Here is a 27,743-nt window from a genome sequence, read left to right on the forward strand (position 1 = left end):
CTGGAGGGGAAGCCTAAAGAAGGCAACCACAATTTAATACAGTTCAGGGTTTCTAGAGAATGGAAAAGCTAAAACAACGACGACAGCAATTTTAAGAAACCTGAGGTCTTCAAGACCAGGGAAGTACTATCTTAAAAAGAAAATCCATGGAAGGGAAATAGAAATAGGAAATAGGAAAATAGATTCAGGATAGCTAGATAGTCTTTTGGGGAAATGCTCATCTTCTTAAAAACGCCATTGTCTTCATGCCAGGTCCTATAATCCAAAATAATCCTGATGATTCTCAGAATCACTGTGTACCATTGATTGATGTTGCAAGATGCACCCTCCATCACCCCAGAAATGCTCTTCTTATTTCTCTTTACTTTAAATGGGATCACTAAGGAAGATAAGTATGTGGGACTCCAAGAACTCACTCAGCAGAACAAAATATATAATTCACTTGACCTCTTGTACTTCATCCAGTCAGTGGTACTAGGTGAAGTACTAAAGCTCTCTCAGCTATGGATAGTCCAAAACTAGTAAAACCCCACAAATCTGGGCCCCAGCACATGTGAAGTTACAAAAGCATATGTGCTTGTGCTTCCTGGATTAGGAAATTCATTTGCAACAAGAGCAAGAAAGCTGAAAATAAAAGACAAATGAATTATGGTAGTATCATACGTGGAATCAGAGAAGGCAACGGCGCCCCACTCCAGTGCTCTTGCCTGGAAAATCCCACGGATGGAGGAGCCTGGTAGACTGCAGTCCATGGGGTCGCGAAGAGTCGGACACGACTGAGCGACTTCACTTTCACTTTTCAATTTCATGCATTAGAGAAGGAAATGGCCACCCACTTCAGTGTTCTTGCCTGGAGAATCCCAGGGACGGGGTAGCCTGGTGGGCTGCCGTCTATGGCGTCGCACAGAGTTGGCCACGACTGAAGCGATTTAGCAGCAGCAGCAGCAGCATACATGGAATACCGTGCAGCCATTAAAAATAATATAAATCTGTATTTATTAACTTGAGGAAATATCCAGGTATATATTGTTTGGTGTGAGTGTGTAAAAAGTAGCTTATGTAGCATGAGCTACTTTGGGGTTAAAAAAGAGTCTGAGAATATATGCATAGAAAAGAGCCAAAATTTCAGTGATCGGGATTCCAAGTGGTCTAAGATTAGTGGTGGTCTTTTCTTCTTTGTACTTTTCTAGGGGTTTTGAATTTTTCCAAAAAAGAACAAAACATAGTATTCTCATAATAAATAAATAATACTGTTCTCCCTTTAAAGAAGATAAAATAATTAGCTAGTCAGTATAATAAAATTCAGAATCATTTTTACCTTCTACGAATATATATATTTATTATTTTCTCTTTTTCCGTAAGATTTCCTTAGAAGCTGACTTTGGGAGAATTACTAAACTTCTTTGACTTTTAAATTTTCTACTGTTTTTAATAAAGTGGGAAATAAAATAGTTTCTGGCCTATAAAGGTTATTGTGAAGATTAAGTGAAATAATGCATATATAGAGCAACTGCTGTATAAGTAACTTGAATAGAAGCTTACAGTTGATATTAGAGAAATTCCTTGCATAAAGGAATTCTTTTCAGCTTCCCCCATCTTCTTTTCCTGCCTCTTACACAGAAGTAAGTATATCTGGATCACTTGACCAGACACGTTCAGAGCCATTTATAGTCATCCGAATTTTTTAAATAATTGTTTTCTCTCTGTTTAATTTTTTTAAAGGAGTTTGTGCAGTTAATGGTCTGTTATACGTAGTTGGAGGGGATGATGGTTCCTGTAACTTGGCATCAGTAGAATATTATAACCCAACAACTGATAAATGGACAGTTGTATCATCTTGTATGAGCACAGGGAGAAGTTATGCAGGTAATGATTGTTCAGTTTTCTTACAGTCTTCTATTATAATACAAAATCATTATGATTTTTCCATTAAGAATGGTTTTCTCATATAAGAAGAAAGTCTTTTCTCAAAGTATATCTTCTTATTCTCAAAATAATTAATGTCAGATATGTATTTTCTAAAATAAGGTACTAGTATTCTTTTGTCATTGTGTAGTCATTTGTATTCGGAGAAGGCAATGGCAAGCCACTCCAGTACTCTTGCCTAGAAAATCCCATGGATGGAGGAGTCTGGTGGGCTGCAGTCCATGGGGTCGCTACGAGTCGAACACAACTGAGTGACTTCACTTTCACTTTTCACTTTCACACAATGGAGAAGGAAATGGCAACCCACTCCAGTGTTCTTGCCTGGAGAATCCCAGGGACGGCAGAGCCTGGTGGGCTGCTGTCTATGGGGTTGCACAAAGTCGGACACAACTGAAGCGACTTAGCAGCAGTAGCAGCAGCGGTCATTTGTATTCAAAATTACAAATATTTCCATTGTAGAAGGTAATTAACTATGTAGCAAGGCTTTAATTACTCAGATATCTAAAAGATATGGGAGCTTCCCCGATAGCTCACTGGGTAAACAATCTGCCTGCAATGCAGGAAACAGTTTGGATCCCTGGGTTGGGAAAATCCCCCTGGAGGAGGAAATGGCAACCCACTTCAGTATTATTGTCTGAAAAATCCCATGGACAGAGGAGCCTGATCGGCTGAGTCTAAAGGGTCTCAAAGGGTCAAGACGTGACTGAGCAACTCGTCACGCATGCTAAAAGAAATCTCCCTTTGCAGGGCTCCATGTGATAGTATTATGGTGAGGCTACAGAGTAATTTTTTTTAAGCACAGCACTGATTGAATTATAAAATAATCATTTTGGTCCATTCTCTTCATAAGAAAAATGGTAATACTCTTATAATATGAGCCTTTAAAACTATTGCATATGAATTTTCTGGTATCTATATTTATATTGCCTTAAATATTAGAATGTTTCAGTAACATTCTAATACTGATTTACTACTGGAGAAAAAAGAAATTTATACTAATTAACCATCACTGTTATTTATGTATCATCCAAAACAACATGTAATAGAACTATATACAGTAAGCTTCCAGGATAGCATTCATCAAAATTATGTAAAATTTTTTAAAACAGCTTTAGTGAGATATAACTGATATAGAATAAATAGCTTATATTTAAAGTGTACAATTTTATTAGTTTTGACATATGTATGAAACCATCACAACAATCAAGATAATGAATATTCATCACTCTCACAAATTTCTTTGTGTCCCTTTTAGTATTAGGTGGATCTTAGTATTTCTTGAGTAAAATTGTTTTCCCTTCATTATATAACTGTGAAGAGCAAAAGATGAGTTCTGGATTAAATAGTCTGACATAGTTTTGGTACATAATTTTTAAACAAAGATTTCATTGTCATTTAGATTAAAATGATAGTAATATTAAAGTTTCTTAGAGATTTTGAAACATCATGATCTGTTCTGTCCTTGTCACTTAAGTTATAACATAAAAAAATTCAAGATATTCTCAGAGAATGCTTCCTGTGACTTCAGTTTTATTTTTTTTGTTTCTTTGTTCAGGGGTCACAGTTATTGATAAACCATTATGAGCCTAAAGGACATTTTCGGCGCATTTACACATGAGAAGCAGACTTCAACAAGTACTTCTGAAGTTACTGAGAGTCTAGCACTTCTCCACTTGTAGCTGCACGTTAAGTCTCTGCAGAGGATAAGATCATCTGCCTCTCTAGGCCTCAGATACTGAAGATTATTTTTGGTAGATGCACCGTGTAGGCTTTTTCTGCAGTGAGCAGCAGCTGACTGAATTTTAATAAGAAACTTGGATTGCAGTATTATTCTGTAGTCTTTGGACAACGGTTGCTTTCACAAAGAGTAGTTATCAACCTTGAATAACTATGGATTATTTTGTGAAGGGGGATAAAGTAATATGTGTTCTTGTAAAATTAAATTTTATCTTTATTCCTTCTTCTGAAAATCTGTATGCACAGGAACTGAAAATCTTTGAACAGGTATTAAACTCTGTGTAAGTATATAAACTAGTTGAGGGATAAAACCATTTGCTTTTATAAAATATGTTTGATTACATGAGTATAATAAATTGTATGCATATAAATGTGTGTCTATATGCTTTCCTTTAAATATGTTTGAAAAGATGTTTGAAACTTGATTATACTATTTATAATTGGCACAGTACTTTGAATTATGCCAGTACTACATTGTAAAACAGAGTTGTATTTTTTGATATTTAACAATGCTTAACACTTTAAAATGCCACTTCTGAGGAATGAACATGGTGTAACACTCTTGAATACTTGTGTGATGCCAAACTTTTTAAAATAAAATATAAATTATGCTTATTTATTATTTTCTTTGGTTTAATATTGGTCATGTTTTGGTGTGAATTTCGAATTTTTTTTCTTAACACTTTGGCATGAACATTATTGCAGGTTTTTGATGAATATAATGAATGTATGGAATTCAACTGAATTTGCATGCTCTTAAGAATTTTTTCTGTGTGTGTATAAATTTAGCTGCTATTAACAGAAGAGAGAACTTTCTGTGAGTAGCCATATGCATTGATCAGATAGTTTTTCTGAGATCTTCAATTAATCTCACCTTCAAAATGACCAAAATATGTCTTTATTGAATTAACTTTGAATAAAAGTTTGTATATTATTTGTTTCACGTTGTCCTTGATTTTTATCTAGTTTGTTATTAAGAAAGTTGCCTGTTCACTTCTTGTATTCTTTTATAAAATTTGCATTTTCTACTTCATAAATCAGTATTTAAAATTTGTTGTCAAAGAAACCTACAAGGCAAGTCAGTTAAGTCACTGAACTAAAGTCACTGAAAACTGTTCTCCAAGAAAAAACTACCTTAATTATCAAGGAGAACATCTCCCAAGGATTGGTAAAACTTAAAGTTTTCATAGTGTTCTCTCCCTAATATGGGCAGGACACAAGATAAAAGTAAAAGAAATAGCACTGAATCAAAAGGAAGCCAAAGGGAAAATATCTACTCTGACACAACTGAGAAATAAATTGTGGTTTTGATACCAAATTGAAGGAATTGAGGAAATGGACATAGGGAAGTTGGGTGGATACCTGAGGTGCTGAACACAGGAGGAGGAGATGGGATGGGGTGATGGGATGTGGTGGCTGTTCCTCGGGGATTTAGAAGGTAGTAGACCTGAGCTCTTGCCAGAACAGTCAATAAGAGGAGAGAATTATACCTGTGATGAAAGTTCTGTGTAGTTAATAGAGTCGCATTTAAACATAGAACCACCTTTATTTTATTATTACCAACTTAGTTGAATTTTCCATTGTAAGTGGAATTATAAATAATTAGGAAAAGCAAAAGCCTATGCTCACCTTATGAAAATAAATTTCTGCATTAGTGTTGCTCCATGCACATCCGTAGTCAACAAACATGTTGAGGATCTAATGAACTTGGAGCACTGTTAAGTACTTCAGACAGTGGCACCAAAAAAAGAGTCATCTCTCCTGATCACTTCCAAACACTAATATTCCATGAATTAGTCAATTAACGATTTATCGAAAAATTTTTAAAGCTTTTCTTAAAATACAGTCTCCTAGGGTGACAAAGTTCTAAATACTTAGCATGTCAGATACCTCTTTATCTTTTCTCTCCTTAAAGATTTAATAAGCTCTACAGCTATACCATAAAACAGTTTGCCAAGGTTTAGTAACTAGATTCATAACTCTTGATTTCAAAGGATTTGAATTTATTCCCCTCCCCTCTATGCCAGTCTTTATCTCTCCAGTTTGAAACATCTTGTTTTGTTCTCTTCAAGCTTATACAAGTGTTCCTGGGTTGTTTGATTATTGTCCAGAAAAGAGGTCAGAAGTCTAATCCTGCCAGGAGAACCACCAGATATGAGCAGAGTTCAAGGCTAGTTCCATGAAAATACATTTTAAAGCAACTCTGCTACTTGCTCCACTTGACTCTGCACCTTCGTAACTAAAAGCAGTGATGATTTGGGTTTAGATAAATGATGTGTATATTTTCACTTCCCTTCCCATGAACTCTGGTATATGATTCCAGGTTTTTATTACCACCCCTAAAGATAGCCTGAGGGCCCATGTATTTATAATCTCAGCTGTAGATGAGTTAGCATAGTACATAGTGATATAATGGATTAGCCTGCCTGTTGTTTCAGTTTGTTGAACAGATTCCCTCCTACTGGTTTATATGGCTGACTGTGTCTGATTTCAGAGAGAAGGCTAGATGGTACTGTAGAATCACACTTTGAATCAAGTTTCTGGCATTCTAATTCTGGCTTCACAATTCTAAAGGGAAAAAAAGCAGTGTAAGTGTTGCAGGGCTCATGGGCATAGGAATCAGATGGCTCTGAGTTTGCATCCCCTTCTTGCAGTTACTGGCTCTTGTGGTGGCTCAAATGGTAAAGAAACTGCCTGCAATGCAGGAGACCTGGGTTCAATCCCTGGGTGGGGAAGACCCCTAGAGAAGGGAAAGGCAACCCACTCCAGTGTTCTTACCTGGAAAATTCCATGGACAAAGGAGCCTGGCAGGCTACAGTCTGTGGGGTCACAAAAGAGTACCAACAACTGAGCAATTAACTTATCTGTCAGTTGCTAATTGTAACTAAACACATTTCTTAACCTCTGACCCTTATTTTGTGTTCTCTAAAATGGCAACATAAGTATCTGTATCTTAGTTTTTTTTAATGTTGAGTTTCAGACCAGCTTCTTCACTGTCCTCTTTCACCCTCAAGAGGCTCTGTAGTTCCTCTTCACTTTCTGCCATTAGAGTGGTATCATCTGCATATCTGAGGTTGTTGATATTTCTTCCAGCAGTCTTGATTCCAGATTGTGATTCATCCAGCCTGGCATTTCGCATGATGGACTCTGCATATAAGTTAAATAAGCAGAGTGATAATATATAGCCATGTTATACTCCTTTCCCAGTTTTGAACCAGTCTGTTCCATGTCCAGTTCTAACTATTGCCTCTTAATCCGCATACAGGTTTCTCAGGAGACAGGTAAGGTGGACTGGTACTCCTATCTCTTTCAAGAATTTTCCAGTTTGTTGTGATCCACACAGTCAAAAGTTTTAGTGTAGACGGTGAAGCAGATGTTTTTCTGGAATTCCCTTGCTTTCTCTGTGATCCAAAGAAGTGGACACAACTGAATAACAACAACAACAACAAAAAAACAATGAAAGTGTATCACTTACAAGGTTATTGTGGAGTTTCAAAGAAATGATGGATAGTAGTGTGCTTGAAATACCAAAGACCCTCCATGTTGTTGTTCAGTAGTTAAATTGTATCTGACTCTTTGAGACTCCCTGGACTGCAGCACACCAGGCTTTTCTCTATCAGCACTCCTCCACATCTGGAATTAGCTCAAACTCAGAGTCCCTTGGACCGCAAGGAGATCCAACCAGTCCATTCTGAAGGAGATCAGCCCTGGGATTTCTTTGGAAGGAATGATGCTAAAGCTGAAACTCCAGTACTTTGGCCACCTCATGCGAAGAGTTGACTCTAATGCTGGGAGGGATTGGGGGCAGGAGGAGAAGGGGACGACAGAGGATCAGATGGCTGGATGGCATCACTGACTCAATGGACGTGAGTCTGAGTGAAGTCCGGGAGTTGGTGTTGGTCAGGGAGGCCTGGCGTGCTGCAATTCATGGGGTCGCAAAGAGTCGGACACGACTGAGCGACTGATCTGATCCGATCATGTCCATTGAGTCAGTGATGCCATCCAACCATCTCATCCTCTGTTGTCCCCTTCTCCTGCTTTTAATCTTTCCGAGCATCAGAGTCTTTTCCAATGAGTCAGTTCTCGATATCAAGTGGCCAAAGTTGAGCTTCAGCATCAGCCTTCCAATGAATATTCAGGGTTGCTTTCCTTTAGGATTGATTGGTTTGATCTCCTTACAGTCCAAGGGACTCTCAAGAGTCTTCTCCAATACCACAGTTCGAAAGCAATCAATTCTTCCGCATTCAACCTTCTTTATGGTCCAACTCTGACAGCTGTACATGACTGCTGGGAAAACCAAAGCTTTGACTATATGGACCTTTGTCAGCAAAGGGATGTGTTTCAATAAATTACCACTATTGTTGAAGTTCTCCGAACTGCCCATTTCTTTTTTTTTTAATTTATTTTTTTATTGAAGGATAATTGCCTTACAGAATTTTGTTGTTTTCTTTCAAACCTTAACATGAATCAGCCATAGATATATCCCCTCCCTTTTGGACCTCCCTCCCATCTCCCTCCTCATCCCACCCCTCTAGGTTAATACAAAGCCCCTGTTTGAGCTTACCTTCTGTTTGAAGAAGCCTCCCAATTCTTCACTGGAAGGAACTGGGTTGAGCATATTTCTGTTCTGTTTTGTTTTTTGGAGTTATATCTATGTTTCCTTTCAGTTTTAAATCTCCAAGATTTAAAATAATCACTTGACCCTTTCACATACTTGCATCTTCTCTAATATCAAAAATAATATATCTTTAATAAGTTCCAAATAGGAAAAGGAGTACGTCAAGGCTGTATATTGTCACCCTGCTTATTTAACCTATATGCAGAGTACATCATGAGAAATGCTGGACTGGAAGAAACACAAGCTGGAATCAAGATTTCCAGGAGAAATATCAATAACCTCAGATATGCAGATGACACCACCCTTATGGCAGAAAGTGAAGAGGAACTCAAAAGCCTCTTGATGAAAGTGAAAGTGGAGAGTGCAAAAGTTGGCTTAAAGCTCAACATTCAGAAAACGAAGATCATGGCATCTGGTCCCATCACTTCATGAGAAATAGATGGGGAAACAGTGGAAACAGTGTCAGACTTTCTTTTTCTGGGCTCCAAAATCACTACAGATGGTGACTGCAGCCATAAAATTAAAAGACGCTTACTCCTTGGAAGGAAAGTTATGACCAACCTAGATAGCATATTGAAAAGCACAGACATTACTTTGCCAACAAAGGTCCATATAGTCAAGGCTGTGGTTTTTCCTGTGGTCATGTATGGTTGTGAGAGTTGGACTGTGAAGAAAGCTGAGCACCAAAGAATTGATGCTTTTGAACTGTGGTATTGGAGAAGACTCTTGCGAGTCCCTTGGACTGCAAGGAGATCCAACCAGTCCATTCTGAAGGAGATCAGCCCTGGGATTTCTTTGGAAAGAATGATGCTGAAGCTGAAACTCCAGTACTTTGGCCACCTCATGCGAAGAGTTGACTCATTGGAAAAGACTGATGCTGGGAGGGATTTGGGGCAGGAGGAGAAGGGGACGACAGAGGATGAGATGGCTGGATGGCATCACTGACTCGATGGACGTGAGTCTGGGTGAACTCCAGGAGTTGGTGATGGACAGGGAGGCCTGGCGTGCTGCTATTCATGGGGTCACAAAGAGTCGGACACGACTGAGCGACTGAACTGAACTGAACTGAATGTAGTAAGTAGGACTCTTAAGTCAGGGATAATAACCGACTTAGTATTACTGAGCACTTCCTGTATTCCAGATACTGTGTAAAGGGCTTACATACATAGTCACATTTATTGTCACAAACTGTTATAATACCCACTTTAATAAGTACTGGATAAAATTTTGAGAAATAAATTATCTAAGAGCACACTGCTAATAAGTGGCAAAGCTTGGTAGGTCTCACCCCATGGCATATGCTCTTAATCCTCCCTTAAAAGAGTGCAGCATGTTTAAGCAGAGGGAAAAATAGGCTGCTTCCCAGTTACACCCACAGCCTCAGTCACTGGGACTGTGGGTAGTGGTGGTCTGGAGCTAAGCTGGCCAAAGGAATCCTAAATTAGGTTGCGGGTCTGGGCCTTTATACTCCCCCTGGGAAGAAAAATGCTTCATGGGAAAATGGCTTTACCCATACTCGGTTACTGAAGGCCTGCTTCAGTCCTGAAGAGACACACAGCATCTACCCCAGGATACCACAGGCCTCCTGAAGACAGAGCTCTGAGCACGCAAGGGACAGATCCCATTTCTATCCATTTGATATGACTTTTCTGTCGTGATACTTTACAAAGAACGTGGGTGTCAAATACATGGGACAGTTAGATGAATGGGTTGAGGGATTTCCTAAAGCAGATGGCACCTGGCCTGTTAGGCATGAGAGTCAGTCTGATCACAGCCATGAGAAGCGACAGCGTCCCGTTTGCACAAAGTCCTGCATATAAAGTGCCTTAAACGAGAGCAAGTAGTGCCCTTGTGCAAATTTTAAAAGGCTCTCTGAAGCGAAAGCTTAATTTCGTGGATTACCCCCCATCCGTGCACACCTCTGCATCCCCGTAGGGGCGAGGCGGCCGACCCTGGCAGCAAAACCAACTGCTGCGCGTTGTCTCTTCTAAACCTCCGACTCTTGGCTTTCCGTCTTCAAACAGGAATCGCGCTGCATTTGGAGTTCCCCATTTCCCACGTACATACAGGGGTTCTCAAAGGACGCTGGGGTTGGGACGAGAAAGAGGTCTAAACTTTCGGCGCAACAGCGTTAAAGGGGCGCCAGTGAATACAGCTCATAGTAAAGATTTCAGGGCCGGTGCGCCTGCAAACTCCCCGAGTTCGCATGCTCCTGGAAGGGGTCGCGTGTGCTGGGCGGGGCTGAGGTTGCTAGGCGACGTCTCAAGGCCCTGCGTCAGCCTAGCCCGGCTGGCGGACCAGCTACTGGCCGGACGCCTAGCTCTCACGATCCTCACTCCATCTGAGCAGCCAATGGCCGCGCTTCCAGTTCCGCGTTCTCATGAGTCACACGATGCCGGCAGATGCGTAGGCCAATCACGGCTCTCAGAAGGCGGAACGCAGCCAATGCAAGCCAATACCAGCGGAGGAGCCGGTCGACCCCCGAGTGGTAGCGCCTAGCGCAGCTCTGGAGGCGGCGGCTGCAGTGGGTGGCGCGCAAGGTGAGGGACTGGGGTGGAGTGGCCTCGGTTGGCTCCCGCGTGTAGAGGCCGGGACGGACGGCCTGGCGGCAGGTAGGGGTGAAAACGACTGAAATCTCTTAATGTCGGAACCAGGCAGTGGTCACAGCACAGAGTGACCAGAATTCTACAAAAGGAAGAAGCAAGATCTGTTTGTATGCGCGGCGGGGCGCGCGGGTGGGAAGGGCGCCCTGGGAGGGTTCTAAAGGATGAATAGCAATTGAGCAGAGGACTATACCAGCAAGAGATGCTATTTCGTGGCCAGAGAGGCCCGAAGCGGAGGACAGTCAGAGGCCTTGGTGCGTCAATACGGAGTGTGAGAGTAAAGGAGAGCAGAGGCCCAGGTGTTTCATCTTGTGGGGAGGCGCTTCCTCACACTGTAAGGATCTAAAGAAGGGCTGAACCCTGTCTGCTGTTCGCATGAATGCTGGCGTCGTGTTTTAGAGGGAGGGTTTAAGAAGGGCACACATGGAGGTGCCAGGCGTCCGGGCCGGGCAAAGGCCAGGCACTGCTGGCAGGTCTCAGAGACAGGGAAACTTCAAAGTTTCTGGGAGGGGGGTGGGGGGGCGGTGATACACAGACAACTACATTTCTTTTTTTCTGAGTCTGCCTCAAGTCAGTCCAGTTGTGCAAGGATGAAAAAAAGAAAGAAAATTCGCTCGTTATTTCCCCTCTCCTCTCTTCCTTAGTACCTATTTTTTGCTTTTGTTCGGTTGGCAGTAGTGTATCCGTTTCCCTCCCTCAAATCTAGAGAGTAAAGTCCTGAGTGTTAATTCAACCAGTTGTTTCTAAGTTGGGAAGTGCTATCCAGGCAGCAGAGATAGAGATCCGGAATATTCTGACCTAGATGACTAGGTAGTGGCATCAGTTCACAAAGTTAAAGTAGGCGGGAGGGAGTATGTAGGCAGGGTTGCAAGGCGTAGGGACCGAATTTTGGGACATGTTGACTTTGCCCTGCCTCCAAACTGCCTACATTGGAGATGGCCAGTATACTTTTGGATAATCAGAACCTGGGGTTTTAGAGAGAGAGAGAGGATATCAACATATTCTCACAACAGGGAGTAGATATGATCACTCCTGACAATCTAGAATAGTTGGAAGGAGTAAATCAAGCATCTCTGGGAAACTGTTCAGCCTCAATTCTTGAGCCTTTCTTTCTCAAAAGCTGTACCACAGACATACTAAATGGGAAACTGCTGTATCCTTTCTTATCTCCTGGTTGAGTCTCTAGAACTGATATTTCTTCTGCTCAAAACCACCCATCGACCCCATCCAGCCTACTTTACTCTCTTTTAATCTAGTTAAATTAGATTTAACTGCCTTCCCTCCACACTCCAGGTTTGAGTTTACATGCCTCTTTCTCTAGGATCTGTTCCCTGGGCCTCTCTGTTTTATATTTCCAACCTCTTATTGTTCTTATCACAGATGTTGTGACAGTCTTGTTACTTCTTTGTATTCCTCCCTAGATTTTATGATTTGAATAAATCATATTTATTTTATGATTTGAATAAATCATATTTATTTTATCATTTGAATAAATCATATTTATTTTATCATTTGAATAAATCATATTTATTTATCAAGGGTGAGAGCAGCAGGAAGTGCAATCGCCACAAATAGTACCACATGTTAGTTAAATCAGAGTGAATACATGTGAATCCCAAGAAGCGAGAAAGGCAGATATATCAAGATGAGAAGTATCAAATTTTCCATAAGGGCCAGATAAAATAAACTCCAAAATATTTTTGTTGGTTCTGGCAGCTGGGAAACTTAATGATTTTATTTAGTAAGAATAAATTCAGTGCATTGATTAGAATACAAAACTGATTTTAATTGCTAGAGAATGGATGTGAAATCTGAAAATGAAGACAGCCTATATGGAATACTGTTTCAGGAGGCTTGGGTGAACTTTGAGAATTATTCCCCTGTTACTATACTATTTATTGTGTGCTTTATTATTTAGGATCACAGTATGATACAATGGATGAGAGCACAGACTCCCCCACTTAGTGTTTTGTAATTTGGGAAAGTTACTTAATCTTTCTAAACCTCAGTTTTTTGTCTGTAAAATGAAAATAATAAAAGTGCCTACCTTGAAGCTGTGGTAAGGAGTAAAGTCTATACTATAGAGAGAGCATGTGACACTCTTAGAAGTTACTGGTGTATATAAAGCGCTTAATAATTGTTAGCTTCTTTTAGCTTATGTGTCACCTCAACATAAGTACTTCACATGTATCATTTCTTGGACTCTTTAGAAGAACTATAATTGTTATTCCTTATTTTTTCAACTTTATTGAGGTTCTGTTAGCAAAATGTACATTGTGGTAATTTGATATACATACACATCATGAAAAGATTCCCATCATCTACTTATTGTTATTATTCTTTACATTTTGCAAATAATAAAACTGAGGCTTAGAGAAGTTACTTAACTTGCTCAGGGTCTCACAGCTAGTAAGTGGTGTTGATTCAACATTATTAGATTTGGAATCTGCCTGCAATGGAGGAGACCCAGGTTTGATCCCTGGGTTGGGAAGATCCCCTAGAGAAGGGAATGACTGCCCACTCCAGTATTCTTGCTTAGAGAATTCCATGGACAGAGGATCCTGGCACACTACAGTCCATGTGATCACAAAGAATCAGACATGACTGAGAGACTAACACTTTCACAGTTTCATATATTATGCATTCAAGACATACCTAACTTTATTTTTTTTTTATATTTCTAGGCTATGCAGTTTATTTGTGAGTTTTTTTCAAATTGTCACAAATCTCCCCAAGTTTTTCCAATTTGTTTTTTGAAAAAAACCTAAGTCTAAGTGGACCTGCCTGCACAGTTCAAAGCTGTGTTATTGAAGGGTTGGCCATAGTTGAGTGGGTTATGGGGTGGTGCACAAGGACAAAGGAGCATTTTAAACAATATTAAGAATGCTTTTGAGGCTTAATATATTTATTTTTAGAGTGGCCCATCATAATTTATAAACTAGGGACAGCAGTAAATATTTTTAGGAAAGTGACATTCTTCATAAGTTTCTCTGTTTTTTGACTTGGTGACCTATTAAGGTTATTTATAAGTAAAACATACTCATGAAAAAATTAAAATTATAAGAGGTATAAAATGGAAAGTAAATTTTTTTCTCCTCTTCATAACCCCTCCCTACCATGTATGCATATGCATTTTCTGTACATTTTCTGTTTGTGTGTTTCTCCTATGTATATATGTGTAAAGTGCATAGATAAAGACATAACCTTTTCACAAAAACATAGGTGAGGCTCTTCCTATACATTCTGCAACTTGCTATGTCACTTAGATGTCTTTCCATGTAGAATATGTAGATCTTCCTCCTAGGTGGCAGTGTCTTGGGAAGGACCTGATAGAATTTATTTAATTCATTTCTTGTTGATGGCCCTAACATCTTGCTGTATTTTCCTTTGTTTTTGCTATTGTGAGCAATGCTTCCTTCAGTCTTAGTGTGCTCATCTTTGTGTACTTAAGTGAGAAAACTGCTGGATCAAAAGGTGTATTCATTTTGAATTGTAATAAATACTGTGGTTTTTTTCCTTAAAGAATAAACTAATCCTCCCATCAACAATGTACAGTGGTGCTGGTTTCCCCAAACTGTTACTGCTAAGGCGCAGTGTGAAACTAAATTTTTGTTGTAGGATGCCTTTCCTATTTGAGTCGAACTGAGCTGTTTATTTGCTTAGTATTTGTATGTATTTTTCTGTGAACTTTCTGTGAGTAGTCTGTCATTTTCTATTGGGTTTTTAGGCTTTTTCTAAAGCACTCATTGTAGCCTTTGTCATAATTCTTGGAAATATTTTTTCCAGTTTGTTGTTTGATCTTTGACTTTATTTATGGTTGTCTTTGTATTCCCAGTTATAAATATTTAGTATTTATGTAGTCATATTTGGCAGACTTTTTCTAAATAAGTTCTTAAGTGATACTTTTCAACCCAGCTATTGCTCTTTGAAATTACAAGTGTTTCCTGGGAGACCACACTGATAAATCTCCTTAAAGATGGCTTGAAATTTCTTATCCACTATTCTTTAGATGCTGCTGTTGAACGTTAACATGTGGCTTTTAAATCCTATCTACAAATGGAGGCGGTGATGACATCCTGTAGACTGGTGTTTTTAATCATGGGGTTAGGATGACCTGAGAGATTGGCACTCCTTTAGCAATTTAAAAATTAATCAGAAGCATTTTAAAAACTGTTATCTTATACTTTTGTTGTTTAGCTTGCTTATTTACTTATTTATTTATATTTACAGAATAATAAGGCTGTCTGCAAAGATTTGAAAAATGGCAACAAATGAAAGTATCAGCATCTTTAGTTCAGCATCCTTGGCTGTGGAATATGTAGATTCATTTTTGCCTGACAATCCTCTGCAGGAACCATTTAAAAATGCTTGGAACTATATGTTGAATAATTATACAAAGTTCCAGATTGCAACGTGGGGATCTCTCATAGTTCATGAGGTCCTTTATTTCTTGTTCTGTTTACCTGGATTTTTGTTTCAATTTATACCTTACATGAAAAAGTACAAAATTCAAAAGGTGAGTATAATGGACTTACATTGGAATATTATCATTAGTCTTGTTGAATATTTTTAAAGTAAATATAATTTGTAACTGAAAATAGACTGTACCTCAGGGCTGTCCAATAGACATGTAATGAAGCCACATACATAATTTCCTACTAGAATATATTAAAAAGTAACAAAAGGGGGGGGAATCATGTTGACAATGTATTTAGTTTAATCCAGTAAATCTCAATTATATTTCAGTAAGTAATCAAAATTAAAAAGTATTTAATGGGATATATTGTGATCTTATTCTTACAATAAGTGTTCAAAATTTAGTGTATATTTTACACTCATTTCAGCTCATCTCAGTCAAGACTAGGTGTATTTAAAATGTTCACCACATTTCTAGTTGCTACCATATACACAGCACAACCCTAGGTCATTGCTGATAAGGTTTCAGAAAGAATTGGTTGAATTGTGCCTTCAATAGATGTGATGTTTATCTAATTTGAGTTTATAAGTTTTAATTAAAAGAAATTTTTATTGAGTTATAGTTGATATACAATAAATTAGTTTCAGATGTACAGCATTGCAATTCAGAATTTTTGTACATTATGCTCCACTTAACATTATTATGAAATACTGGCTATATTCCCTATGCTATCCTTTTTTGCTGTGCTTAATCATTCAGTTGTGTCCAACTCTTTGCAACCCCATGGACTGTAGCCTTTGAGGCTCCTCTGTCCATGAGTATTCTCCAGGCAAGAATACTGGAATGGGTTGCCATGCCCTCTTCCAGGGGATCCTCCCAACCCAAAGATCTCCCATATTGCAGGTGGATCCTTTACCATCTGAGCCACCAGGGAAGCTAACAAGGAAAATAACAAATAACAGGGAAGTAACAAGGAAGTAATAGCCTTGTTACTTAACTATTTTATATGTAGTAGTTTGTACTTCTTAATCTCCTACCTCTATCTCACTCCTTCCCTCTTCTCTCTCCTTGCTGGTTGTAACCTCTAGTTTGTTCTCTGTATCTGAATCTATGTCTTGTTTTATTCATTCGTTTGGGTTTTTTTCTTACATCTAAGTGATAACATACATATTTGTCTTTCTCTGACTTATTTCACTTAGTATAATACCTTCCAGGTCTATCCACATTGTTGCAAATGGCAAAATTTCATTCTTTTTAATGGCTGAGTAGTCTATTGTGTATATATAATCCATCTTCTTCCACCATTCATCTGTTGATGGACACTTAGATTGCTTCCATATCTTGACCATTGTAAAGCATGCTGGTATGAATGTATGGTGTGCATGTATCTTTCCTAATTAGTTTTTTTTTGTTTTTTTCAGAAATATACCCAGGAGTGGAATTACTGGGTCATAAGATAATTCTGTTTTTAGTCTTTTGAGGAACCTGCATACTGTCCACAGTATCTGCACCAGTTTACATTCATGCCAACTGTATACCGAGGTTCCCTTTTCTTCACATCCTCACCAACATTTGTATTTGTAGTCTTTTGATAATAGCCATTCTGACAGGTGTGAGGTGATATCTCATTGGGATTTTTATTTGCATTTCCTTAATGATTTGTGATGTTGAGTATTTTTTCATGTGTGTATTGGCCATCTGTATGTCTTTGGGAAAATGTCTGTTCAAGTCTTATGCTCATTTTTATATCAAATTATATGAGCTATTTTTATGTTTTAGATATTAATCCCTAATCAGTCTTGCAAATTAAATAACTTGCAAATATTTTGTCCCATTCAATAGTTGCCTGTGTTGTCAGGAGTTTCCTTTGCTGTGAAGACATGCTTTAAAGTTTAATTAGGTCCCATTTGTTCATTTTTGCTTTTGTTTCCTTTGCTTTAGGAGACAGATCTAAAAAGGTATTGTTGTGATGTGTTGTCTTCTATGAGTTTTATGGTGTTCCCATACAAATACTAAAATTATTTGTCCCAGTTCTAAAAAAAAAGCCAATGTTGTTTTGATAGGGATTGTATTGACTATACAGATTATCTTGGGTAGTGTGGTCATTTTAATAATAATTCAATTCAATATAACAGTTCTTCCAATCTAAGAACATGATGTATCTTTCCATTTGTGTTATCCATTTGTGTTTCTTTCATCCGTGTCTTAAGAGTTTTCTGAGTACAGATCATTCATCTCTTTAGGTAGGTTTATTACTAGGTATGGTATTTTTTTTGCTGAAATGGTAAATGGGATTGTTTCCTTAATTTCATTGTTAGTGTATAAAAATCTATTGATAGAGTTCTATATATTAATTTTGTATACAACAGCTTTACCAAATTCATTGATAAACTCTGATAGTTTTCTGGTGGTGTTTTTAGGATTTTTCATGTCATCTGCAAACAGTGACAGTTTTACTTCTTCCTTTCCAATTTGGATTCCTTTTGTTTCTTTTCCTTGTCCTATTGTTGTGTCTAAGACTTCCAGTACTATGTTGAATAAAAGTGGGCATCCTTATCTTGTTCCTGATCTTAGAGGAAATGTTTTCAGGTTTTCACCATTGACCTATGTTAGCTGTGGACTTATCATCTGTGGCCTTTATTATATTGAGCTATGCTCCCTTTATACTCACTTTATGGAGAAGTTTTATCATATGTAAATTGTAATTTTTGAATAAGCTAGAAGGGAATCTTATGGGGATTCGTGAGTATTATTTTGCAGTTCACTACGATTCTTGATGTCTCAACTCTTCAATGTTGTTAATATGTTAAGACTTTGATCAAGACTGTTAAGATTTTGTTTTTATTCCAAATATAGCATGGTATTTCTGCAGCATTCATGTCATCTTCCCCAAAATGATGATGTTCCTAACTTCTCAGTATTTGCTTCAGTACTCTAAGTGTTTCTTGAGAGCTTGCATACATGGTACATCTTCTCAGGTTTAAACATAGGGAAAATAATGAACTCTTTTAACTAAAGAGTTTGACACAGTTCTCAGGAAGGAGTCTGTACCATATTGTTAGAGAAAGAAAGAAAGAATTTATCAACACTTGGTAAACCTATAATAGTTTCTAATGCTTACTATTAACTTTTTTCAAAAAGTGATGCCAAACTCAGACTCAGGCACACAGTCCTGATGTAAAGTAGGCATTTTGGGAATGTTCATCTAAAGCAGACTGGTTGCACTCATTGAGTTCATGTCTGATGGCAGTCAATACACACATCCTCTGTAATCAGTCTCTTCACTTCGTAGCCTCTCCTGGTGAGTCTCAACTTTAAGCAACTATTAACATTGATCCTTTCTGGGGATACTGCATGGGGCCAGCTGCTTATAGACTCCAGGTCAAAGGAGGGAAGAACAAAGAGTAAAGGGAGGAATTAAAAGGGCTGTGGCCTAAAGAAGAGTATCCTGTTACTGTATATAAAGGACACAACATTTCCAAAATGATTTTTATAAAAAGGCCTGCTTTGAAAGGCAGAATTGTGTTTGAGTGTCTTAAGTTCTCATGCATGTTTGGAATTCTCATGCATGTTTGGAATTTGGACTGCAGTGGGTCACCCACTGCATTATTTATGGGGCTGATTGGTTGGTTGTATGACTGACTGTCCAGGCCAAACTATCCCTCTCTGCCTTCTGCCCTCTACAGTTGACTCACTGGTCAGAGGTGGTAACTTTTTCAGAGAGAAAGGCCTGTTTCAGTTAAGATTTTATGAAGACTCCAGAGAAAAATGTGACAAAAGAAAGGACAAGCAATAATCTAGCTTACAACTAGTTACTTATAAACAGATCGAAAGCCTTCAAGTCTGTGCTTAGCATATGTTTCTTGAGTTTTGCAACCATTAAAGTCCCTGCTTTGAGATTTTTTAATAATAAAATTAACTGAAGATTAATCAATACAAGTTTTCACAATATAAAGGGATTTAAAAACAAGCCAATAAGTCAGTATAAGTTAATTACAGAGTTATGCATTTTGAAGGCAGATACCCTGAAACACTGACACTGGTGGAACAACACCAAAAATTCTGCTTTGAAATAGAATAGACAGTTAATGTACATGCTTGCTAGGGGGAAGGGTGATATTCACTTCTGTGAAAGTAAAGAAATGGACCTTGCAGGATTTTTTTTTTATTTATGTCATACATCTTAATAATTCTCTAGGAACTTTCCTCAAGGATTTATACATTAAAAACATTCTTTCTGAAATCTATGACCCTCGTAAATAGTAAACCATGTGATTTCTTTGTAGTTATAACTGACATCAGTGTTAGATTCTAGCCAAGGTATCACCAGTTACTTAAACATAGTTCTTTGGGGAAAAGAGTGGCTTTTCCCACCCAAGCCAGAATCTTTCATTTATTTTGTCCCCAGTCACAGACTGGAAGTTCAGAGGGGAAAGGTCAGATCATGCTCAGAGCAGAAATAGACAATTATAAAGTAATCTTGCCTAATTCCTTCATTTTATTGTTGAGACTGAGATATGAGCTTCACAGAGACCCTGAGGTTAGAATCAACTCTGATTACCAGTTGAACTCTTCCTTTTTTGTCAGGGAAGGAAGCTCTTCTAAAGAATTTCAGGAACAATACTGGAACCCTAGATTTTAGTTAGTCACAAGTTCTGCTAATAACTGCCTATGTGATCTGGGCAAGATGGTTGACCTCTGGGCCTCTGCTGAGGTCAGTGGTTTCCATTGCAGATTTCTGAATTTAGGAGTAAGGACATTTAAAAGAGCAATGGCTATTTATTATTTACTATCTTTTTGTAAAGCCAAAAGCACTTCTTAACTAAGTACAGCCCTTTGAATTGAATACATATTCACTTTTCTTTATGGCTTGCTGAGCAAGTTGATAATCCTGATGGGGTTTTGTGAACATTTCTCTACATTGATCACTTCCTCATTTAACTTTAATCTGTGAACTTCATCTGTTCCCATTCTTTGAGAACCACCGGACACATTTGTTTCTGGAGTTCTTTCAGCTCAGAGAGTTTCTAATTCTGTCAATGTGTATGAAGAAAAATGCACTTATTTCTGGGAATGAAAACCACTGAATGGTGTTGCCTGCCTGTGTAGTAAGGCTTTCAATGCTGTGTGTATAGCTCCCTCAGCATTTGGGAGAACTCAGCTGTGATTGTAGCATGACACACGTCTTCATCTCTGGAATTCCTGATAAAAGTAAATGATCCATGGGCAGCAAAAACAAGACTTACTTATTCTGTAGTGTTGCTTAAAGATCATTTGGACCATTATGCCTGGGCCTGAGTTTTGACAATTTTCTTCATCTGTTTATAGTAGTGATAATAGTTGTCAAGAATTTAGAATATTGGGAGTGAGTGTTATAGTTCCTGGGCCTTAGTTACTGTAACTTAGCAATTATAATACAGAATCTACATAACATAAGATTAATTAAATAACATAAATTCCAGGTCCCATATAGACTTTAGAGAAAAATCTAAGAATTTACTTTTAGTTTTCAGGTGAAACTTCTGATAGCAGAGGCTAATACTAAACGTTTTAATTTTTTTCTCCATAGGATAAACCAGAAACATGGGAAAACCAATGGAAATGTTTTAAAGTGCTTCTCTTTAATCACTTTTGTATCCAGCTTCCGTTGATTTGTGGAACTTATTATTTTACAGAGTATTTCAGTATTCCCTATGATTGGGAAACAATGCCAAGATGGTATGTAGATAAAGATTTGATTTTTATACTCAGTTATGGTTTATCATCCAATTAAAATATCCTTAGTATTACCTTCTTTCTTCATTTGGTTAATGTTTGCTCTTAACTTTGAAGTAAATAAAATATAGAAAACTATAGTAGAAACTTGAAATGTTCCCATTTTTATGTGTTTCTATATTTTAATATCTTTATTGGAGGGTGAGTTTCTTACATCAGAAGTTTCCATGGCATCCTTTATATGATTATGTACAGGATACAGGGGCTTATAGCAAGAAAAAATATATTTTAAGTCTAAAATGAATGAAAAAAATGAATGAGGGTAAAGTTTATAAAAATTGTGTCCATATAGACATACACACACACACACACACATATATATATATGTATGTATATTATCTGAGCATATTTATGTTCAAATAATTTTTGTATTCTAGCTTTCTGTTCTGATGAAACCTGAATACAGATGTACAATATATAGATATGTGCTTTTCCTATTACTCTGTATGCAACATATAAGAGAATTTGTGTATTTGTTCCTATATAAATAAAATACTTTTGCCCATTGCACTTACATGCTTCTCTTTGGCAGAAGAAAGTGATTTTACTATTATGAGTAGTAAGTCCTTTATCAGTGTTACTCTTTGCCTAGAAATTTTGAGTTTTCTTTCTTAGCTCTGATTTTATAACTTTTTTTTTTTTTTAATAATAGAATTAGAATTGGTATGGTGGTCAGCCTCTTTAACCCTTCTTCAGGTGGTATCATATATCTAGCTTGTATCTATATGTATTGTTTTGAGAATTTGTTGATCAATATAACCAGTTAAGTCAAGATAGTATTTGATTTTATGCAGTGTCCAGCAGTGATCCTAGGTAAAAGTCTAGATTGTTTTAGTAAGTTATTTTATCCTCATTACAGTATTTTCATCTTAAAGGTACATGCTTTTGGCAAGATGTTTTGGCTGTGCAGTGATCGAGGATACTTGGCACTATTTCTTACATAGGCTTTTACATCACAAAAGAATATATAAATACATTCATAAAGTTCATCATGAGTTTCAGGTATGTTCGAATTATATTTAATATATTTTTTACTCTTTGAGGCAAAAATGTTATTTTTTTTAAAGAATCTGAACTTAAAAAAAATTGTCAGTGATGTCTTTATTTCATTTTCCTTTGCATGATTGTTTAGAATACATACACACATAAACATGAACACAAAGCTAGTTCTACAGATTTTTTTCTAGTATCCTGATGTCGTCGTAAATTGAGGCCTGAAAGAAAAATACTCATTTTTGTATTTTGGTTCAGAGCACTGTACTCACACAGCTGGGTACCTGGCAGTTTGATGGAGGCTCTAATGCTGTTATGGTTATTTAAGTGGGACCCCAAAACAACAAACCTTGAATCATTAAATTTCTAAAACAATTTTCAACTTAGTTTTAATGCTTTTCCACCTCATTGCTAACTTCTTCCCACAAAACAGGGTTTTTGTTTTTTTTTTTTAATCAGAACTGCTTTGTTGTTAGCTTTGTCAGATTTGTTACGCTGGTATGTTCTGCATTGATCCTGATTACCTGATATGATAAATCAAATATCCCTATCTTGACAGAACAAATTCAGGTGCATAAACCAAATGTAGAATTCAAGCCAGTTGTTTTAATGCCTTTATCTCAAACCATTAAAATAGATCATATTAAGGACATCCCTAGCCCTTTTAATGTTTGGTAAAAACAGAGAGATATCTTTATTGAGAATTACTGTTAATGTTTATATAGGTATGACTAGATATACAGTTGACCCTTAGTATCTATGGGTTCTGAATCCATGAATTCAACCAACTAAATATGCACATCCTCTGAAAACCCTCATTGAAAATATTTGGGGAAAAAATTTCAGAAAGTTCCTAAAGGCAAAACTTGAACTTGCCTTGAATGGGCAACTATTTACATAACATTTAAATTGTGTTTACAACAGTTACACAATTACATAGCATTTATATTGTATTAGGTCTTGTAAGTAATCTGTAGATGATGTATATGAGAGGATATGCATAGGTTATGTGCAAATACTGCCAAATACTGCCTTTTCATTAAAGTTCGGTGTCCATGGAGGTCCTTGAACCAATCCCTTTAGAATACTGAGGGATGACTGTATTATCATAACATATAGAAGGGATATAGTATTATAAAATGATATGCACAAATAAATTAAAAATACGTATGTATATTAGGGTTCTTCCAAGAATCAATTGGAGATACATACACGCAGATTTATTTTAAGGAACTGGCTCATGCAGTTGTGGGGGCTGGCAAATCTGAAATCTATAGGGCAGCTAACTGGAAATGCAGGAGAGACTTGATGTTGCAGGCCTGGATCTGAATTCCTATGGGCAACAGGCTGGAAAGCACACAGGTTTTCTGTACTGTAGTCTTGAGCATTCCTTCCTTCCTTGGGAAGCCTCAGTCTTTGCTTCTAAGGCCTTTAGCTGATTGAATGAAGCCCACCTGCATTATGGAGGATCCTCTTTACCGATTTAAGTATTAAATATTGATCACATCTAAAATAGACCTTCACACCAAATCTAGACTGGTGTTTGACCAAGCAACTGGGCACCATGGCCTAGATAAGTTGATGCATAAAATTAACCATCACAATATATTAAGCAATTCTTATTTATTTTAGGCTCCATTTGGAATGGAAGCTGAATATGCACATCCTCTGGAAACCATAATTCTTGGAACTGGATTTTTCATTGGAATCATGCTTTTATGTGATCATGTTATTCTTCTTTGGGCCTGGGTGACTGTTCGTTTGATAGAGACTATTGATGTCCATAGGTAAGGTTTGGTTTCTATTCAGGTAGAAGGTATCATAAAATATCCTTTCTTCATGGTCATAGATTATCTTTCTTATTTTTTTTAATTGAGATGTAATTGACATATTGTGTTTTAGGTATACAGTGTAATGGTTTGATATATATATTGCTGATCCATCTTTATACATTGTTATAATTTTGTGTGTGTGTGTGATGAGAACTTATAAGATTTACTCTCTTTGCAACTTTCAAATTCACAGGACTGTTGACTTCAGCCTTTATGCCCTTCATTACATGCCCAAGGCTTATTCATCTTACAATTGGAAGTTCATACCTTTGACCACTTTCACCCATTTTACACACTCATAGTCATTGTCATAGATTATGTTTTTTAAGTAGACTAATAGTAAGAGAAGTTAAACATTGTTAATGTTACTGTTTTTAAGAAAACAGGAGAACATAATCATTGGGACAAATTCAAATAATAGACTTTTTTTTGCATTCTTGTCTATAACTGTTGTCATTTTTATGGTGAGATTGTATTCATGTATTATTTGGGAAAATGAAACAAAATTTTTGGAAGTGCTGCAAAACTGCTCTCCAAAGGGCCCCTCTTTACATGCCCAGCAGGAGCCTGCAAGAATGCTTTCCCTGCTTCTGATACCTTTTCCAGCCTGGACATTACAGTCTCATTAATCTTGGTTATTAGGAGAGCAGAGAACCTTCAGGGCTGTGATCTGTGTTCCCCAGGGACTGGTGAGGCTGCACGCCTGTGTGCTTGTTGACAACAGTTATTTTCTTCCTTGAATTAGCTTTTATTTCACTTGCCTACTTTTTGTTAGATTATATGTTTTATAACCTATTATGAAAAAAGTGAAAGTGTTAGTCACTCTGTTGTGTCCTACTCTTTGTGACCCCATGATGTGTAGCCCATCAGTCTCCTCAGCCCATGAAATTCTCCAGGCAAGAATACTGAGGGATGGAGTGGGTAGCCATTCCCTTCTTCAGGGAATCTTCCCAACACGGAGATTGAACCCAGGTCTCTCCTGCATTGCAGGCAGATTCTTTACCACCTGAGCCACCAGGGAGACTTATAACATTTTGGTTCACGTGTAAGCTTTGTTCAGTTCAGTTCAGTTTGTTCTCTCAGTCACGTCTGACTCTTTGCAGCCCCATGGACTGCAGCACGCCAGGCTTCTCTGTCCATCACCAACTCCTAGAGCTTGCTCAAACTCATGTCCGTCGAGTCAGTGATGCCATCCAACCATCTCATCCTCTGTCATCCCCTTCTACCTTCAATCTTTGCCAGCATCAGGGTCTTTTCTAAGGAGTCAGTTCTTGAATCAGGTGGCCAAAATATTGGAGCTTCAGCATCAGTCCTTCCATTGAATATTCAGGACTAATTTCTTTTAGGATTGACTGGTTTGATCTTGTAGTCTAAAGGATTCTCAAGAGTCTTCTCCAACACCTCAGTTCGAAAGCATCAGTTCTTCAGCGCTCAGCTTCCTTTATGGTCCAACACTCATATCCATACATAACTACTGGAAAAATTATAGCTTTGACTAGGTGGACCTTAGCTGGCAAAGTAATGTCTCTGCTTTTTAATATGCCATCTAGGTTTCTCATAGCTTTTCTTCCAAGGAGCAAGCATCTTTTAATTTCATGGTTATTACATGAAATTACAAAGTAGGTAACTTTGTTACATATTTTGTAAATATTTTCTCTTCCATCTGTCATTTCAGTTTTAACTCTTGATGGTTCTTTTACGGTACTGAAGTTTTAAATTTTTATATAGTAAAATCTATCAGTTTTATTTTTTTCTGGCTTTTGGATTTCATGCCTTGATTGAAAAGCAGGTTTAATGTTCCTGAAACACTGTTGAAAGAAATATATTTGTGGTTTTAATAAAAAATTTGGTTAAATAGTATAATTCAGGCCAGCAATTATTTTATTCTTCTGTAATGACCCTTTGGAGAAGGAAATGGCAACCTACTCCAGTGTTTTTGCCTGGAGAATCCCAGGGATGGAGGAGCCTGGTGGGCTGCTGTCTATAGGGTCGCACAGAGTCAGACACGACTAAAGTGACTTAGCAGTAGCAGCAGTCTTAGGCAGAGAAGTGGTAGATGATGTGTCCTTCTTTCTTTCTTTCCATTGCTCCTTTCTATTTCCTTCCTTCTCAGCCTGCTCAAGGGAGGGAAGGATTGGGGTGATTCAGACTGGTATAATTATAGATATCAGATTTTAGACTTGTAGTTAGAAATAAAGACAGGTACTCTAAAAAGAAGTTGCAAACAGTAATCCTCAGATTTAACCTTTGTAATGCTTGGTGCTAATTTTGTACAACTTTTCCTAAAAGACATATGTAGTAGTATGGGTGTTACAAGTTTGGTAAGCAAATTCCTCTAAAAGAGAAAAAATTCATGAAAATCTGTGTCTAAGAATTCATTACTATAATCCTTCCTTCATCTCCTGATTGTAATATCAATATTAAAATATTAATATTACATTAATACTACATTAATATTCTATAAATTGTTCAAGTTTTTCTTTAATTACTGAAAGTGGTTTCTAGAGTATGTACCATTTGCTGTGAACTTTTGTACACATCAGAAATAAGTGACTTAGGTAGAGTGGAATGTTATTTGAATGGTTAACAAGCATATTATGGTCAATGAACAAGTTAATTATTGAAGGTGTACTTACTTCCTTAATAATCTTTATCATTTTCATTTCAGTGGTTATGACATTCCTCTCAACCCTTTAAATCTCATTCCTTTCTATGCTGGTTCTCGGCATCACGATTTCCACCACATGAACTTCATTGGAAACTATGCTTCAACATTTACATGGTGGGACAGAATTTTTGGAACAGACTCTCAATTTAATGCCTACAATGAAAAGATGAAGAAAGTTGAGAAAAAGACTGAATAAGCATCTCATATAAACCTTCCGGAAAATATGCATTTCCTGAATTGAAGCTAGTAGCTAACATTGCTTCTGGGGAGCAGAAATATACATATGACTTGGCCACTAAGTGATTAAAAAGACTATTAACAACTTTTAATTAATTTCCTAGTGGGAGCTTTCATATATTTAAATACAGTTTTCCTGAGGAGGCTTTAAGGGCCATTTTGCTAATCTTACAAAAAGGATTTAAGTAACGGAGTATTAATTGAAGTCTTTCCCCCAACATTGTACCATGGGCCTGAAGCCAAAATTGGTCTTTAAACCTTTTAAATATATAGTGGCCATTTCAGGAACTCTTGGTAGTGGTGTTGGCCTCCTATTGAACTTACCAAAAAGGTATTTACCTTTTTGGAATTTGCATAAAAATCAAATGCCATGGATTGAACTATACCAGTCTGTACAGTATGAGTGAGTGCCGAATCCCAGAGTAGCCACTGCCAGGAATTTCTTATCTGGAGCTGATCAGTTCGAAATGACTCTTTGGGAAGTCCTTTTTGATTACAATGTACCACTGTTATCTATAAATTAAGGCATTTATGAATTGATGTAAGACTCTTTTAGTCTAAAGGTTTTCAGGTTACTTCAACTTTTTTAAAAAATCGAGCTTTATTTCTGCTATTTCTTCTTTCATTTTTGTATATCAAGTTTTCTTTGTACTTAAAGCAGTGTCCTGAAACTGTGTACTGGCTTGCTGTATTTGCACTTGCAGCTATTGAAATAAATGTGATTTTGTTTGATTATTCCGTTTCCAATTTAAAACATCATTTTTCACCTTTTATTTATTCTTATCAGGAAAAGTATAAAAATCACTAAATTATTGTTTTGTAACAAAAGGAATAATTTTATCTTTTTAAATGCTTCATTTCTTAAACTTTTTGACAGTTTCAACATGTATTTATCAGGCTATTGTGGGAAATTCTGTTGACCTAATAAAATGGAGGA

General features: G+C 37.3%; 2 protein-coding genes across 5 annotated transcripts in view; both read left to right on the plus strand.

Annotated features, from left to right (window-relative positions):
• Window positions 1–4,597, plus strand: part of KLHL2 (kelch like family member 2) — a 174,683-nt gene extending 170,086 nt beyond the window's left edge. For both annotated transcript variants that reach the window (XM_061383886.1, XM_061383887.1), the window contains 2 exons: window positions 1,723–1,866; window positions 3,482–4,597. In XM_061383886.1, coding sequence (XP_061239870.1) covers window positions 1,723–1,866; window positions 3,482–3,510 — 173 coding nt within the window. In that variant the 3' untranslated portion in view covers window positions 3,511–4,597. The remainder of the gene's footprint in view (window positions 1–1,722; window positions 1,867–3,481) is intronic.
• Window positions 4,598–10,714: 6,117 nt separating this feature from the next.
• On the plus strand, window positions 10,715–27,541 carry MSMO1 (methylsterol monooxygenase 1). 3 transcript variants are annotated; one of them, XM_061383889.1, is made up of 6 exons: window positions 10,715–10,821; window positions 15,115–15,400; window positions 20,871–21,019; window positions 21,952–22,078; window positions 23,702–23,856; window positions 26,570–27,541. In XM_061383889.1, the coding sequence occupies exons 2-6, from the start codon at window positions 15,146–15,148 to the stop codon at window positions 26,763–26,765; spliced, it is 882 nt and encodes a 293-aa protein (XP_061239873.1). In that variant the 5' UTR covers window positions 10,715–10,821; window positions 15,115–15,145; the 3' UTR covers window positions 26,766–27,541. The 3 variants fall into 3 exon arrangements, with proteins under 3 accessions (XP_061239873.1, XP_061239874.1, XP_061239872.1); XM_061383890.1 differs by having other exon boundaries at window positions 10,762–10,994; XM_061383888.1 differs by having other exon boundaries at window positions 10,763–10,893.
• The last annotated feature ends 202 nt before the right edge of the window (window positions 27,542–27,743 follow it).

Source organism: Bos javanicus, chromosome 17, assembly GCF_032452875.1.
Source record: "Bos javanicus breed banteng chromosome 17, ARS-OSU_banteng_1.0, whole genome shotgun sequence".
Lineage (NCBI taxonomy): Eukaryota > Metazoa > Chordata > Mammalia > Artiodactyla > Bovidae > Bos > Bos javanicus.

What these genes read in the sequence shown, in the direction of transcription:
- MSMO1 (XM_061383889.1), top strand. Translation starts at nt 15,146, where the DNA reads ATGGCAACAAATGAAAGTATCAGCATCTTTAGTTCAGCATCCTTGGCT. An exon ending in AAAAGTACAAAATTCAAAAG is followed by an intron (nt 15,401 to 20,870) that starts GTGAGTATAATG and finishes TTTTCTCCATAG; the next exon opens with GATAAACCAGAAACATGGGA. An exon ending in TGGGAAACAATGCCAAGATG is followed by an intron (nt 21,020 to 21,951) that starts GTATGTAGATAA and finishes TTCATCTTAAAG; the next exon opens with GTACATGCTTTTGGCAAGAT.